The following is an 18,140-nucleotide window of genomic DNA, read 5'->3' as shown; positions in this document are numbered from 1 at the left end:
GTAGCATGTATCAGTACTGCATTCCTCTTTATTGTCAAATAATATTCCTTCTATGGAAGGGATGGAAGGAATATGTATTTTTACAAAGCTTCTGTGTAACATTCCTCACTAGTTTAAATTTTATATACATAACATGCTTTGAAATATTAACTGTGTTTATAATACTATGAAGAGCATTATTCCAATTGTATTTTTTTTCTTAGATGTCAATAGCAGTGGCCACAGTGCTCTCCCTTGACTATTTTAAAATTTTGGGTTTGTATTAGTGATGAAAAAATCTGTTTAAGGGGAGAAAAAAGGGTCCTTTTTTTCTTGGTAATAGATGGATAGAGAACCAGCTACACATACTGTGTATCTTTACGGGTCTGGGTGTGAAATGTATTTCTTACTTGGTTACTTTTAGAAAAAAATCAAAGTTACTGTTCTTTAAATATTTCAGTATTATTGTCATTTCATTGACCCTAGTGCCATTTCTGGAGTTAAATGTTAAGATACCTGGGTAACTTAAGTGAGACTTGAAGTAACTAGTCAAAGCTGGCAGCTAGGACTTAGGAACTAATAATATAGTGAGGGGTTGGGATGGTTCTGGGAATCTACCACTTGGGTCTTCTCAGGTAGTAATCTTACTGTTTGGTTACTTATAGTGTGAAATTTAGAAATTTAGTACCACTTACCACTGTGTTTATGCAGCTTTAAGCTAACTTAGACTGTATCAATAAGGTGGATTTGGTTTAGGAGCACATAGCTAACTCAGTTGGTATGCAAGTATGTGGCTCTTGATATCAGGGTTGTGAATTCATGCCCCATGTTCTTTTCTTAAAAGAAAAAATTAAAATGGATTTGGTTTATGATAGTCATGAATTAAACTGGCAAAGCACATTGTAAAAAGAATCATTCGCATTTCGTCAGTTTATCAATATGCCGGGTAGTGTTACATATTCTAAATAACATTATTTTATGTGCTTATATTAAATAATGTGTCCATTAAAATAAATTAGTTGCATTTCATAAGGAGGAAATTATGTTTAAATTGTATATCATGTTGCTTTCTGAAGAAGAAACTTCAAATATCTCTTGAATTCTTTTACTATAAACTTTTGTGTCTTCCTGGTTCTTTTTTTTTTTATTAATTTTATTAACTTCATACTAATTGAAGGTCATATATTTTATATATTCTGAGTTGCCTTTTTGAATTTTAGTGTTTCTGGATAATTTTATAAAATTTAGCAAACTGAAGCAATGAGTAGTATATAAAAGTAATTAACAAAACATGGCTTTTGCTAAAAGATAGCTGCTATTGAAATGGAATTGTTACCAAAGCACTTTTTAAAAAAAGTTTATTTATTTATTTTTGGGAATGAGAGCATGCGTGTGAGCAGGAGAGTGGGGGGGAGGGGGAGGCAAAGAGAGAGAGAGAGAGAAAGAGAATCCCAAGCAGGCTCCTTGATGTCAGCACAGAGCCTGACACAAGGCTTGATTCCACAAACCGTGAGATCATGACCTGAGACGAAATCAAGAGTTGGATGCTTAAATGACTAAACTACCCAGGTGCCCCCGCAAAGATACTTTTCATGATTTAATAAATTAAATTAATAAAATTTAATATTATTTTGATAATAATGTATGTGATCATTGAAGTTATTTTGTTGAAGTCATTTTTTAAAGTAACATTTGTTTTCATTTATATTTAAAATCAACAGGGTGCCTGAGTGGCTCAGTTGGTTGGGTGTCCGACTTTGTCTCAGGTCATGATCTCACAGTTTGAGAGTTCAAGCCCCGTGTCAGGCTCTGTGCTGACAGCTTGGAGCCTGCTTCAGATCCTGTATCTCCCTCTCTCTCTGCCCCCTCCCTGCTCACGCTCTCTCTTTCTCTGTCTCAAAAATAAGTAAATGTTAAAAAAAATTATATTTAAAATCAACATACATAAACAACTTTGTATAGTGTTACCTTTATATTCACTTTTTCCTACAGTAGCTGAAAAATATGAAAACTGGTACATGACAATAACTTAGAGTTTTCCTTTTAATATTTTTTTACCTTTTTTAGTATATAGAAATGTATTTTGAATTGCTGGAAAATTTAATCGTATGTCAGGCTTTTACCTTGATTATAAAGTTTGAGTATTCAGCACAGTATAAAAACAAAAAGATAAGACGTGTCACTTATCCTTAGAACATACATGTAGAAATCCTTAAGGGGCACCTGGGTGGCTTAGTCAGTTGAGTGCCCAACTCTTGATTTTGGCTCAGGATTGTAGGATCGAGCCCCACGTCAGGCTCTGCAATGAACATGGAGCCTGTTTAAGGTTCTCTTTTTCTCTCTCTCTTTCCCTTTGCCTCTTGCTCTCACTCTCTGGAAAAAAAAAATCCTTAAATGTATTTTTCAAAAGACAAATCAAGGAATTTGTCAAGAGAGTAATAATTATCAGTAGGATTCATTTCAAGAGTGTAGGGGAAGAGTCAATAATTTGACTACTATAATTTCACTGCAGGGGCGCCTGGGTGGCTTAGTCGGTTAAGCATCCGACTTTTGCTTAGGTCATGATCTTGCGGTTTGTGGGTTTGAGCCCCGCATCAGGCTCTGTGCTGACTGCCAGCTCAGAGCCTGGAGCCTCTTTCAGAGTCTGTCACTCCCTCTCTCTCTGACCCTCCCCTGCTCACGCTCTCTCTCTCTCTCTCTCTCCTAGAGATAAATAAAAAACATTTAAAAAAAAATTTCACTGCATTAACAGGTTAGAAGAGAAAGCCATGTATGAATTATTTCATTAGATACTGAAAGTTCAGTGAAATTTAACACCAATTTTTGTTTTATTTACTTATTAAAGACTTCTTTTTTTTTTAAGATTTTATTTTTAAGTAATCTCTATACCCAATGTGGGGCTTGACAGCCCCAAGATCAAAAGTTGCATGCTCGACTGACTGAGCTGGCCAGGAACCCCCACTAATTTTTGTTTTAGAAACTTCTTTCATTGTATATTGTAAATAGGTATAACTTTCTATATGTCAATTATACCTCAAAGTAGTTTCTAAAAAAACTGGAGAAATTCTTCGATTAAAGAAATATAGATGGGGAAACTTCTTAACTTGATACAGTAATATATACTTGAAACATATGTCAACAATTGTATATAACAATGAACAATTGGAAACATTAAAGTCAGGAAGTATATGAAGATATTTGCTATGATTCCTTTTTTTTTTTAAATATTATGCCAGAAGTCCTAGCCAGTGCAATTAAAAACATAAATACTGGCAGAGAAGAAAAAACATAGACATTGTTTATAGACTGATGTAATTACCTACCTAGAAACTTGTAGTGAAGCAGCAGAAAACTATTAATGAATTCAGTAAAGTAGACTGACACAAATTACACATATAAAAATGAATAATCAGTCAGAAAATGAAATGGAAAGAAATAGTGAGAAACTTGCGAAATTCTTTAGAATTACCTAATGAGAAAGTTCAAGATAACTGTGAAAGAAAGGAAGCAAGGTCAATGATATACTATAGATGAATGAGGAAAGCAAATGTAGGTAAAACAATAACAAAGATAAATCCCCAAAACAATATTAATCAACAGAAGCAAGATATAAAAGAATATGTCTTCTGTAATGCCATTAATATAAAACTCAGAATCATAAAAATAATAAACCATATTGTTTAGGGAGGCATATATAAAGAGCAAGACAGTAAAGAAAAGCAAGATGGTAGTCACAAAAGTTAGGATGGTGGTTAGTTCTGTGGTGGAGGTAGGACTTGTGGGAAGGCATATGGAGGGCTTCTGGGTGTTGGTAATATTCTGTTTCTTTACTCGGGTTGTAGTTACATGGGTATTGTCTTTGTTTTTGCTAACCTCTGTATAGATCTTATATCTGCTTTCCTATAGGTGGCTTTATAGCCCAATAAAGAAAAAGAAAAAAGAGGAAATGATTAAGTGGAATAGAATAGAGAATTCTAGAAACTGACCCATGTGTCTGTGAATTTATTACAAGATTTATGAGGATTTTAAACTAAGGGGGGGTGGGGAGTGGTAGGAGGTAAAAGCCATATCAGCCAATAAATTGTTATAATTGAATTTCCTAGAGAGAAAACTTAGATTCCCAGTTCATTTCATGAATAAAAATTTATTTTAGATAGATTTAAAATAAAAACCAAACTACAAACATTTAAAAATCTAAATCTAAAGATTTAAATATAAAAATGAAACTCAGTAGCAGAAACAAAATATAATATTGAGGTCCAGAATGTCTTCCTTAGCAAAACAGTATATGCAGATATCATAAAGGAAAAGATTGACAATTTAACTATATATAAATTACAGACTTCTGTGTAATGAAAGATACAACAAATAGCAACCAAAAGAATACGGAAGATATTTGTAACATCTGTTATAGACAGTCTTGTCTTCTGCACTATGCAAAGAGCTCCTAAGTTGAATGACCCCACAATTAGATGAACAGTTGGTATATAAAAGAAGAAATGTTAATATCTATGTAATGGGAAATATTCTGAGTCTTTGCAAAAAGCAGAAATTGAAGATAGATTGATAATATTCAGTATTTGTGAGAATGTGTGTAAGTGAGTTCTTTGGTGGGAGTATAATTTGATGCAGCCTCTGGGGAGGGCAGCTTTTCTCAACATTTAAGTTCTATTCTGTAATTCCATGTCTAGAAAATTGCCCTTCTGACAGACTTGCATATGGCACAAGGATATATGTACAAGACAGTGCCTTACAGCCATATAGAGTAGGAAAAAAATGGAACCAACCTAGTCATCCATCCCTAGAGGAATGGTAATATAAATTAATTATATCCGTTATACGGAACGTTGCCATTGTTAATGTGCTTACTACAGTATGGAAATGTCAGGGGACACTGTTAATAATAAAAAACATTTTTCTATTTCATAACACATTATTACTACATTTATGTAAGAAGAATAAAAATCTAAAACTCTGTGTATATATATGGTTATGTATATATTTAAGTGTATAAGTCAATGTTTTGGAAGGATACTCATGAAAATATTGACGATTACCCATAGAAATAGAGAGTGAAGTCGACTAACTTGTTACTTACTCATGCATATAAATATCATTGTACAGTGACCATATATTATATAGTAAATGTATACTGTATAACTACATTTTTTTTTTTTTTAGAAAAATGTATCTCTCCAATACTGGGCTTTCTAAATGACATTCTGTTCTCATATTAGGAAACTGAAAATTAACCTCTGTATCTGAGGACAAAACTTAGTGATTGGGGAAGACATTTTTGCACAGTTTCTTTGAATCTAAGGTTTCTTTTTGTTCAACAAACATGATATCAAACATTACAGTCATTCTTTATTTTTAGGGATAACATATATTATTTTTACATATAAATATATGTGTATATCTATACATATACATATACATATATATATTTTTTTACCTACTCTAATCTGTATTATTTCTTGGGTTTGGGCCATGTTCTTTTTCTAGCTCCTTTATATATAAAGTTAGGTTGTTTTTTTGAGATCTTTTTGTTGCTTGAGGTAGACCTATATTGCTCTATACTTCCCTTTTAGAACAGTTGTTATTTGATTCTAAAGATTTTGGACTGTTGTGTTTTCATTTTCATTTGTTTCCATGAAATTTTTTTATTTCTCTTTGAATTCTTAGTTGATCCTTCCTTATTTAGTAGCTTGTTATTTAGCTTCCATGCATTTGTGTCCTTTCCAGATTTTTTCTTGTGATTGATTTCTCATTTCATATCATTATGGTTGGAAAGGATGTGTGACATGGTTTTAATCTTTTTTAATTTATTGAAACTTGTTTTTGGCCTAACATTCTGGAGAATGTTCCATGTGTACTTTAAAAGGATATGTATTCTGAAGTTTTTGGATGGAATGTTTTATGTGTATCTGTTGGTCCACTTGGTCTAATGTGATTTTCAAAGCCACTATTTCCTTGTTGATTTTCTGTCTGGATGATCTATCCATTGATATAAGTGAGTGTTGAAGTTCCCTACTGTTGTATAACTGTAGGGATAATGTATTTTAAGACAGAGTCATGGCAGTATTGACTTTACCTTTTTCCTATTTTGAATTTCCATAAATACTGAATTTTTCCAATGAGTACTTCAAAATCCTTATCTAATTTGTAGTTTTACTTTTTGTCCAGGCCCATCAAATTCCAGTGAAGAAAGTGAATCCTGGAGAAGAAAGGAGGAAAATGTTTGAGGTATAAAGACATCTGTCTGCTTATTTTAAAGCTTTGCAAAAACATTTATAAGAAAAGAAACAAAGTCTTATAAAACCTTCAAACCTTTCCTCCTTATTTCTTTCAAACAGATACCTCCAACATGAATTCTTTTTTTTTTTTCCTAATCTCCCTGGGCATACATCTACTATTGGTGCACTAACTTTCCTTATGAAACCAGAAAAAGTAGGAATTTTTGATAAAACTGTTCTTTTTTTATTTAAGGAAGCAGCAAGAAAGAGAAGGTTGGAATTTATTGAAAAAGAAAAGAAACAAAAGGATCAGGTAGTTTTTTTGCTTTTATTTTTCTTCCCTTGCCAAGTTGAGGATGATAATAGTTTCAAGAGCTCTAAGAAGTTTGTCTTTAAAATTGTTACAGATTAGTTTAATGAAGGCTGAACAGATGAAAAGACAGGAAAAGGAAAGGGTAAGAGAATAATCCATTTTTCCATGGTACATTCCACCTCCTCACCACACACATTTTCTTTTTAAAGGAATACACTGATTTCCATTGTATTAGTAAATATGTTTCATGTACTTTATATTAAATACTTGAAATTGTGTTTTGTTTGTTTCTTTTCCCCAAAAGTTGGAGAGAATAAATAGGGCCAGGGAGCAAGGATGGAGAAACGTGCTAAGTGCTGGTGGAAGTGGTGAAGTAAAGGTAGGCATTTGATATCAGTATGGTTACACTACTGCAGTGTTTTCTCCAATTTCACCATGCTCTTTGAAATGTATATAATTGGCTTTTTTTTGGTGGGGAAAGGATTAACTTCATACCTAAAATTCTTCATCTATTATTAATTCTTAGTTTTCCTGCATGTACTTCATATATAGCTTGTATTGATAATTAATACCTGACATTGTTAAAATTGCTTAAACAGTTTGATGTGAAGGCTATGATATACCTTTTCTTCCAGAAGAATCTTTTTAAAATAACGTTTGGCACCTCTGCCTGGAATCCTTCTGTTGCTTCATCTAGCCTTAACGATTAACTTTCATAAGATCCTTGTTACTCTGGCCCCTGCCAGTCTCTCCAAGCTCATCTCCATCCCTTCCCTACCAACACACTGTGTGCTCAAGTGAGGCTGAACTAAAGGCCATACCTTGTACTATAGTTTCTTTCTTCTGTGTAGTCTGCCTGATCTCTTTGTCTTTGTACTGTGTTTCTTTTTACTTGATAGCACCTGTCCTGCCTCCTCACTCTTACTCCCACATCCAACCATTTACCTAGGTAACAAATTACCTAGCTAGTCAGTTACCTAGGCATGTTAAGTCAAGCATTCTTCTTGGGTAGATCCACACTATAAAACCTATGGCAAGTTACTTTTCTGACACTTAACTACTTCATTTAAAAAAAATTCAAGAACAATGCCTGGAGTATGTTTAGCAAGGATTCATATGTTAACTTCTTGTTTCTTTCTTTGTTCTACTTATCTGAATCCTACATTTTCTCCTTTGCTCTTGTAGCCTCCTTTCATATCTGTGATAGGCCAAATTCTTAGATGGTCCTCCAAATTTCTGATTCCTAGTGTAGATACCTTCTATTCCCTTCCCTTAAGTGTGGGTGGAACCTGTGATGTCATAGCTCACTTGATTAGGTTATGTTACATGGTAAATGGTGATGGGATACTCACTCCTGTGATTATCATTGACATTGGATGAGATTCCTTCATAAAAGACTAGAGGGGAGAAGAAAGTCTGAGAGATATGCTTCTGCTGGCCTGGAAAAAAGCAAACATTCATGTGACAAGGAAGCCTTCAGGAGTTGATAATGGCCTCTGGCCAACAACTAGCAAGAAAATGGTGTCCTTAGCTATTAGAGCCACAAGAAAATGAATTCTGCCAGGAACCAGTGAACTTGGAAGAGGATCCTAAGCCTCAGATGAGAATTGCAGGTCTGGCTGACAGCTTGCTTGCTTCCTGGTGAGATCCTGAGCAGGGGACCCAACTAACTATATCCAGACTCCTGAGCCAGGGAAATAGTGAGATAATAAATGGGTATTGTCTTAAGGTACTGAGTTTGTGGTGATTTGTGACACAGCAATAAAAAATGGATGTACTTTTTTCCCCTCTGTATTATAATTTTAATATATGTTATCCAGTCAACTTTTAGTTAACACATGGTATTTAGGTGCCCAGTGGAGTTGTCAGATTGACTGAATTACCATTTTTACTTCTTTTCCCCAAAAGTTATGATTTGAAATAAAAGTTTTATGTAGATATGTGTGTTCTGTCCTGACTTTCTTGATTTTTTTATATTACATGTTAATAATTCAGTAAAAGTTTTTCTAATTCTGTATTAATATATCAAGTTATAGTAATATAATTTTATCTTTAAAATTATACTTTACCATTTTTGTACTGTAGTTTACTCTGAAGTAGAACTTTTTACCTTCTGAATGATAAGGAATGACTCAGAATTTGTCCCATTCTAAAATAACTAACTCCATATCTTACCCGATTGGAAACTAAAACTTAACCAGTTGAAGTATGGGCACTTATATTTTGTCAAACATTTTATATCAAGTCTATAGTTAGTGTTGAGAATTTGATTTTTTTTCTTTTCCTTTTGCATATATCTTCTGATATGCAATAAAATATATTTTTTTCCTATGATGTTTAAAGGTGTATTTAGTCCTAAAGTCCAATCAGTGTTGTTTGATAACTGATTGAGACAGTTTTGCTACAGTATTAGATAGTATGTATTTAATAGATTTCTGCTTTATCTTATAAATTTCTATAATGATTTCTCTGAGGACTAATAAAACTATTTCCCATGACTTAAAGTAAATTCTTTGTTAGTGTCTGTACTTATTTCCCAAGGGGTTTGAAATATTTAACTTCTTAGGCTGTTTGATTTCTGTAGGGTTGATAAGGACCTGGAGGCTCAGTATAATGTCACTCAACTTAAGGAGATCCCTTAAATAAAGATAAAACAGAAACTAAAGGATATATTTCAAAATTAATATTATTAGTATAAATCTCTAAATAATAAGGTATTATTCAGAGTATAAATAATCAACTGTCTGATTATTTACTGTATGCAAAATCTGGGACTTACTGCTTCATCCTTTTCTGATATTAATGTGTGTTTAAAAAATTAGAAAATGTTCCACATACATAGTTTCATATTTTGGTAATCATAATATGTAAGAGGCATATTGGTGGTGTGAAAATATTTTTTTCGAGAAAAATATATTGGAATACTACTCAGCAATAAAAATGAATAGTCTGTTAATACATGCAACAACATGGATCAGCCAAAACCATTATACTGAGTTAAAGAAGCCATACATAAGAGTACATGTTGTAGGATTTCATTTATATGAAATTATAGAAAAGGCAGTCCAGTCTGTAACAGAACAGATCAGTGGTTGTTGGAAAGAAGGGATATTGGCTGCAAAGAAACAAAGAGGAAAATTTTTGGAGTGTGACAGATATGCTTTTGATTGTGGTAGTGGTTATACAAGTGTGTGTGTATATACATATATATATATGGCACATATATATATGGCACATATATATGTGCCATATATATATGTTAATGTCAGAACTCATTAACATATGTTTACAATTGGGGAAGAAGGTGATTTTTGAAAGACCATATTGTGTCAGTGTTCTAGTACAGTATTTTCAGCATTGTTTTCAGTATAAGCATCTTCAGAGATGTTAGCATACTTTAATTTTTGCTAAAGAGAAACATGAGAAGACTCAAATGCAAGTCAAGGTGATAATAGCACTAGACTAAACTCAGGGTAATCAATCTCGTAGGAGATGCAACTGCCTTTTATCAGAATTCTTATTTTGATTCTTGCCTTGAGATGCATATTTTGAGGATATGTATAATGACTGCTTTAATGGAGTTTCCTGCTTAATTAGTCATCTTCCCTATTTCTGACAACTTTCATCTCTTGCTACTCAAACATCTTTATTCAGTTATCTGCAGTCATCTTTAAGATGGTTTCAAAAAAACTCATGCTTGCTTATATTATATGCAACTTACTGTGACAAGATGTTGATACAAATTTTACCTCAATGGGTACACTGAAATATTTTATTTGATTCTAGTATTTTTCTTTGCATCTTTTCTTAGATTTCTTCCTTAAGCTATTATCAATCTAGAAAGTCTTTGTTTAGTTTACTTGTCAGTGTTCTGACTTCTGTTCTCATCACTTCACACAAAAAATGTTTTGTTTATTATTGTTTTTAAATTGGAGAGAGTGTGTACATGCACACTCATGCCTGAGTGGGGAAGGGTGAGAGGGAGAGAGAATCTTAAGCAGGCTCCACACTCAGCATGGAGCCCAGTGTGGGGCTCCATCCCGTTACCCTGGGATCATGATCTGAGCCGAAATCAAGAGTAGGTCACTCAACTGACTAAGCCACCCAAGGCTCCCCAAAAGCAGGTTTTTAAATGCTACCGCTCAACTTTAGTACTATGAGTTTGTTTTGTTTTCAGTGTTAGTGACTTATGCATTTGAGGTTATTGATTTCCTCTTTATAGTGAAATTTTTTCACCATGACTTACAAATTTACTTTTAACTCTATCCTTGTCTGACATCCCTGTTTACTGACTTTTCCACATGCTTAAGTTCTTATGTCTCAGTGATTGTGGCCTTATAAATCTGCCTTCATCCTGTGTTATTCCTGTAAAGAATCCACAACTCCCTCCCTTTTTCATTGATTGCCTTTTTTTACTCCTAGGTTTGTGGCTTGGAATCAGTATAGTAAGCCTTCTGATTAATTCCTCTACCTTGTACTCTTTGTCATTCCTCTTTATCATGCATAATTTGAGTCACCTTCTTAAAACAGTTTTGGTATTCTACACCTGTCAGAAAGTTTATAAATACTTTCTGTTGTTTATTATATGAACTCAAACATCCAGACTCGATAGCAGTTAGATATACTAGCCTCTTGTGATTGCTGCCTGCCTTCTAATCATATTTGTTTGCATACTTTCTTCCTCCTGCTGTCAACACTCAAATATTATACACACATCGCTTATTTTTACTTTAATACCCTGGCTCATATTTAATCATTTAATCTCTCTTTGTTGTATTGCTTTCAAGGCTGGGTTGAACAGTATATTTCTCCAATGTCATTTTTTTTTTTGAGGAATTTTTACTTCTAATAAATTTTTTCTGGTTTGTGAAAGTTAGTTTTACTACTTAACTACTTTAAAGTGTGCCTGCTACCATTCATTTACCACAGGCATGAAATGGTTTTCTAGTTTTGTGCTTTGTTTCCCATGTTTATAAACTGATTAAGGATAAACACATACATTTTGCTGTATTTTACATATAGACTATGTTTCAGTGGTGTTTATGTCTTTTACTGTTTGTTGAGGGATTTGAGATTTATTAAATACCATATGTAAATGTTTTTGTTAAGTATAAATTTGAGGGTTATAAAAGCAGGCTCTACGTATAAGCTGTACATATTTAAACTTAATAGAATGGCATCATAAACTGTGTACTAGAAACTTGTTTCAAAACTTATTAAGACCAGACTTTTCAATATTTACATGACTTTAATGGCTTTTTATATTTTTGTTTGTTAAATTATACTTTATTCTTAGTAACAAAGTATACTACTTTTTGATTGTTAATGATTATAAGACAGTAGGAAAACATTTTGCTTTAAGCTGTATGTTTATTAATATGTTCAAATTAGGTAATTGATTTTTAAAAGCCAAGTGTTGAAAAATTTTGTTTCTTTTGAAGGTACTATAGACCTTTTGGGTCTTATGAGATAAACATGTGAGAGCTGTTTGTTTAATTCCTAGGCTCCCTTTTTTGGCAGTGGAGGGGCTGTGGCTCCATCACCTTTTTCTTCTAGAGGACAGTATGAACATTATCACGCTATTTTTGATCAAATGCAGAAACAAAGAGCAGAAGATAATGAAACTAAATGGAAAGGAGAAATATATGGCCGAAGGCATCCAGAAAGGTATGGCTGTGTTCTCCAGACATTGTGTATGCTTTGCTTCAGAGAAAATAATCAAAGTCATTGTGATGTGGAACATTGTTGGGGTTTGGAGCCAAAAGCCAAGAAAGAATTCTTGAGATGTCTTTGGTGCAAAAAAGTGGTTTTATTAAAGCATGGGGACAGGAACCCTGGGCAGAAAAGGCTCCCTTGGGATTGTGAGGAGAGATTGGTTATATATTTGGGAGTTGGGGGAGTTAAAGGCAAGGGGGAGGTTTCCAAAAAGATTTACATATGTTAAAGAAGACTCCTAGGAAACTGGAGGCCTAGATACTGTCAAGCTAAAGTTGTTTCCTCTCTAGCAAATCATTAGCATCAAGACAGTTGGGAGTTCCTGGAGGAATGTCCTTCTCTGCCTGTCTCAAGTATCTGTCAGTGGATTGCAGGTTATAAGGAAGTTTAATTTTATCTACAATTCTTTCTGTCTGTGTTTCCCACACCAATTGTGCATGTTTATCTACAGAGGAATTTCACCTGGAATATGTCCAGGATTTCCTAATGGGGCCGTAGGTCATCACAATTTCCCAAATGCTGATGCTATTAGAAAATCTTTGAAAAGATTGAAGATTGTATCTAAACAAGCCAATACCAACAGGTTGAACTATGATGATCCATAAATTCATTCTTGTGTATAATTTTGTTTCATGTCATGTATAGCTTAGTACCTATAATTTGCAGATATTTTCTGTATTGATTACACAGAATGTGTCTTTGCCTTTTGGAAGCAATAATTTTCTCAGGTGCAAATTTGGTCTTTGACTGCATGTGGCAAACATGCAGCTTTTTCATTTCAGCCTAATTTTTGTAGCTTATTTATATGTCATAGTCTGAGCATATGTAAAAGAACATGTAATAACTTTGAGCCAACATATGGTTGTAATAATTTCAGCCACTTGCTTTAAATAAATATGAATATATTTAAATGAAATCACACTTTATGCAAAAGTCCAGAGCATGCCTTTTTGTCTTTTTTTCCCACATCACTTAGAATCCCACTTTTTTCTCTTTGTTGTTTGGCTTGTTTTCTCTTTATATTCGTCTCTGATTTATGGCTCTCTGTGATCCCATTCATCAGTTTTTTCCTTTTCGTCCATTGAATTAACTTAATATGATAGCAGTCAGTAATTTTAATTTGCATGGTTCCATTTTTCTTAAGAGGTGCCTTATGAGGCACCTTGGGGGCTCAGTCAGTTAAGCATCTGGCTCTTGGTTTCAGGTCAGGTATGATCTCACAGTTCGTGAGTTCAAGTGCCATATTGAGCTCTGTGCTGACAGCATGGAGCCTACTTGGAATTCTCTCTTTCCTTCTCTCTCTGCTTTTCCCCCTCACATGCTCATACATATGGGATCTCTCTCAAAATAAATAAATAAACTTTAAAAAATGCATATGTGTTTTCTTACATATTCTCATTTCTTTGATAAAGTGTCTGGTTAAAAAAGAGCAGATACCGGGGCACCTGGGTGGTACAGTCAGTTAAGGATCTGACTCTTTAGCTCCGCTCAGGTCATGATGTCATGGTTTATGAGTCTGAACCCTGCATCAGGCTCTATGCCATTAGATTCTCTCTATGCCTTGAGATTCTTTTTCTCCCTCTCTCTGCCCCTCCCCAGCTTGTGCACTCTCTTTCTCTCTATCTCAAAATAAATAAAATGTAAAGAAAAAAATAGAACATATGTATATAAAAAAAGAGCAGATCTCATTTTGTGAAAACTTAGTTACATTGCCTTTTTCTTGTCATTTTAAGGAGAATATTTTCGAATGTAATAAAAATCTTTATGATCCTCCCCATTATAAAGATTTAAGTATAGGTGAGCAGAGGTAAATAATTGAGGTGAATATAAATTAACATTATGAATTAATACACTAGCCTGAAGTATTAAACTAATTGTAGAGTCTCTATATTTTTGAGAAAGGAAGGCTACTGACTCATAAATAAGCATTTTTTTAAATGAAATGGGAAAGCAAATTTTGTGCATGGCTTTTATCCTGTGGTGTTATTTATCTTTCTAGTATATAATTTGGCTTTATTTAGTTATATATTTATCAAATCTAAAATAAATATGCATAGTATGATGTGGAAAATGTTAGGGTCCTGAGCTGATGGCCAAGAAAGAATTCTTGAGATGTCTTCAGTATAAAAAGGTGGTTTTATTAAAACACGGAAATGGGACCTGTGAGCAGAAAGGTCTGCACTCGGGTTGTGACAAGTGACTGATTATATACCTCCAGGTTGGGAGGGGATTAGGAATAGTGTAAGTTTAAGGTATTTTGGAAACAACGTTTCCAAAAGCTTGAGGAGGTAGCTAATATTAGGAAAAGGCCATTTATTACTGTTTAGTTAAACACTCAGTCATGAGACCTTTCAGATTTATATCAGGGGGCCATAAGCTTAGAGTATGATTACCAACATATATCTTGGGAGGGTGGCTGAGATAAAAGGAGTTTCCAAAGGAATTTTTATATGTTAAAGTAGACTTATAGGATCTTGGAGGTCAGGATAATGTTAAACTAAGATTGCCTTTCACCATTAGCAAATGTCATCATCAAGGCAGCTGATGACATTCCTAGAGGAATGTCACTCTGCCTGTTTCAGGGACTTGTCAGTGGGCTGTAATCTGAAAGGAAATTTAATTTTTCATTTTCTTTGTTTCCCACATCAAGTATAAAGAAAATAGAGAAAACTATGTTATGCTTCTTCACATTGTTCATCTTCCACAATGTTTCTTGATTCTTCACAATTGGAATGACAAATAATGGACTGTACTAGGCCATTTGCATCAAATTCCTATTGTAACCTTGAAACGTTTGCATGTATTTGAATTTCATATTGTCGTAAATGGCTCTGCTTCTCTCTCACCTACCTCTTCCAATATACCACATCTTCTATCAGTCTTTGTTTTACAGAAGATATATTTTCACTATTTTAATATTCAGTTTTCAAATCATTTGTGGTTATGAGATCATTTTTATTTCATTTGTGTCAACTCTGTTGGCTTAGTGGTATTCAGATATATAGTGTACATTTTCTTATGTTGCATGAATTATTATTATTGATGGTAGGTATTATTGTATACCAAGTTGTATTTATTCATCACAGCAACCCTATTTTAGATATTATTCTTTTAGTAAAAATGAAGAAATTAGGATTTATAGAGATTTAAAACTTGTGCATGGTCAGGCAGCTAGTAAGTGGTAGAGTTCAGATATAAATTAAATCCATCTGACTGTAAAATTCTCCTTAAACACTCTCTTATAAAGATTTATCAGCTTTTCAAGATATTACTAGTGAATAAGCTAAAAAGTTATTGCCTTAGTTGGTTATAAAATTTTAAAATACTGAGTTAACATTAAACATGACGCCAATGACTGCATGAACTTCCATGTCTACTCAGTGTATTTATTTTGATTTTATTTGAGGACATGGAAAACAAGAATTGGCAGAAAAGTAATGATCATCAAGTATCATATAATTTTCGAAACACATAGTCTATAAACTAGACCAGTTTTCTTCATGTTGATCCCTGGCAAGGTTAAAAGTGATGCCTGCAAACATCTTAGGAGGAAGTAGTAGTAATCACTTGGACAAAGTATAAATTCACAGAGAGTAGATTTATGTCAAATATATCTTTTTTTTTTTTTTTTAAGGATTATAGGCTAGAACTTTAGTTCTCAAACTGTGTGGTGGTGCAATTGGGAATATCATAGTGCCATGGATATTTTATAATTTTGAAGGGAAACACAACTATATCTGTTGGACAAAGCACAGACCGCTACTCAAACAGTTTGGACCTAATCAGTAAATAGAACTATTGGCTATTTCTGTTGACCTAGAGGCATTGTGAAAAAATTAGATACCTAGTAGAGTAGATAAACCAAAGCAATTTATTGCTGCCAGCCTGTCTCAATGTTGGTAAGGTGAAGAAATATAAATAAAGATTGTCAGGTGGATTAGTAACTGGGTAAAGAATTATATTCAGAAGATGCTGGTCAATATTTTCATGTCATACAAATAAAAATATTTTAGAGGCTTGTCCTCCTCAAACTAATCTTCATTTTTAAGGGGTGCATTAAGAAACACTTAAAGGATATAGTCATCACATATTTTCATAAGATGTAAAATGGAAAGAAATGTGTAACATGGGAAGAAATGTGTGGTATGATTAATCAGCAAACAAAATAATCTCAGTAGACCGTACTACAATGAACCTGAATTAGATACAATTTAACAGGAATAAATTTGATGAACTTTTGAGTCTGAAAAATTATCTGACCAAATACATTTATAGTTGGAAAAGGTTTATAAGTAGCATACATTAAAAAAAAATTGAACTAATGACCCTTCCTTGCCCCCGGTTCAAATAATAGCCCCTAAATGGCCTACAAGGTCTCATAGAGGCCTATACTATATACTCCTTATCTTTGTGCTTCCTCTTTCTATACTTCTGGGAGTGAAGAAGTAAAAAATGTGTGTTTTCGCATCCTTGTTCCTTTGCATCTGTTGTTCCCTCAATCTAGTATAACTTTGCCTCTGCCCATTTTGCCTGGCTAATGCCTATTCATTATTCTGGCTTTGGTTTAGGTTGGCATTTACTTACTAGCTCTATAAAATAAAATTGAGGACCTGTTTGAGGAATTCTGCCTTTTAATTTTGCCAAGTTCATTTTTAAAAAGTTATCAGCCCAGGGGCTCCTGGGTGGCTCAGTCGGTTAAGCGTCTGACTTCTGCTCAGGTCATGATTCCACGTTAGTGGGTTCGAGCCCTGTGTCGGGCTCTGTGCTGACATCTAGCTCAGAGCCTGGAGCCTGCTTCCGATTCTGTATCTCCCTCTCTCTCTGACCTGCCCCTGCTCAAGTTGTCTCTCTCTCTCTGTCTCTCTCACACACAGAATTAAGTAAAACATTTAAAAGTTATCAGCCCTGATTCCATCCTTTGATAAAAGAAGGGACATCTTGATGTGAAAAGTGTAGGCTGACGTAATCTTAGAATACAGATTATCTTTTTGGATTAAATAAATCTAGAGTTTTAGAAAATATGTAGTCATTTCTTTATATTGTTGACAACTATTAAAACTTAGTGATAGAATACCACTGGTCAGAGAATGAGCACTTGCTAGTCACAACTGCTGTTCTAAGCCTGAATTAGTTTGGTCTTTTGGGATGCTCTCACATCTCGACGTTTGCCTCTGTATAGTAGAAATAAGCCTGTATGAAGAGGTCTCGAGGTTGAGTTGAGCATCTCCTTTCTTGGTCATTGCTTGGATGGTTGCAAGGGGAGCTTTTTGGGCATCCTTCATCTCTCTCACCATTACCTTTGTATTTATTACTATCATCTTAAGTTTTGTTTTGTTTTTGTACATATTAATGTGATCAGGTCTCAACAAAACCTTGCCTTTGTCTCTCAATAGTGTAGCTTTACAGCTCTCTTCCCTTCACCCCCTTTTTTAGTGGTTTGATTTTTTCAGCTTAATACTGAGTCCAATATATTTATTTTAATTTCAGATCCTGGAAGGATATATTCATAGTAGGTTAAATTAGGGGAAAAGAAGCAAGTTTAAACATGTTTCAAAGATTTGCTTCTTTACTGCAAACTCCTTGTAAATGAAAAAAATAATTGAAAAGCCTTCAAGCTCGTATAATTGTGCTATAAGAATTTAAATGCCCTTATTTTGGGGGGCATCTGGGTGGTTCAGCTGGTTGAATGTCCAGCTCTTGATTTCAGCTCAGGTTATGATCTCGCATTTTGTGAGATCGAGCCTTGCACGGGGCTCTGCATCGACAGTGCAGAGCCTACATGGGATTTTCCCTCTATCTCTCTCTCCCCTCCTCTGCTCACGTGCTCTCTCTCTCTCAAAATAAACTGGAAAAAAAAAAAAAAAACCCTTTACCTCCCCCCCCCCCCCCTCTTTCTC

The 18,140-nt window shown here is 34.0% G+C and overlaps 1 protein-coding gene across 9 annotated transcripts in view; it reads left to right on the top strand.

Moving 5' to 3' along the window:
• NEK1 (NIMA related kinase 1) overlaps positions 1-18,140 on the top strand; it is a 221,576-nt gene that overhangs the window by 63,926 nt on the left and 139,510 nt on the right. For 5 of the 9 annotated variants that reach the window (XM_077772766.1, XM_077773048.1, XM_077772966.1 and 2 more), the window contains 5 exons: positions 6,166-6,225; positions 6,469-6,528; positions 6,623-6,670; positions 6,833-6,907; positions 12,032-12,195. In XM_077772766.1, coding sequence (XP_077628892.1) covers positions 6,166-6,225; positions 6,469-6,528; positions 6,623-6,670; positions 6,833-6,907; positions 12,032-12,195 — 407 coding nt within the window. Of the gene's footprint in view, positions 1-6,165; positions 6,226-6,468; positions 6,529-6,622; positions 6,671-6,832; positions 6,908-12,031; positions 12,196-12,694; positions 12,827-18,140 lie in introns of all 9 variants that reach the window. The other 4 variants (XM_077773233.1, XM_077773111.1, XM_077772902.1 and 1 more) reach the window with 4 other exon arrangements.

Source organism: Crocuta crocuta, unplaced genomic scaffold (genome assembly GCF_008692635.1).
Source record: "Crocuta crocuta isolate KB4526 unplaced genomic scaffold, BGI_CrCroc_1.0 scaffold429, whole genome shotgun sequence".
Taxonomy (NCBI): domain Eukaryota; kingdom Metazoa; phylum Chordata; class Mammalia; order Carnivora; family Hyaenidae; genus Crocuta; species Crocuta crocuta.
The sequence above is the reverse complement of the archived record's forward strand: the minus strand, read 5'-3'. Positions and strand labels throughout refer to the sequence as shown.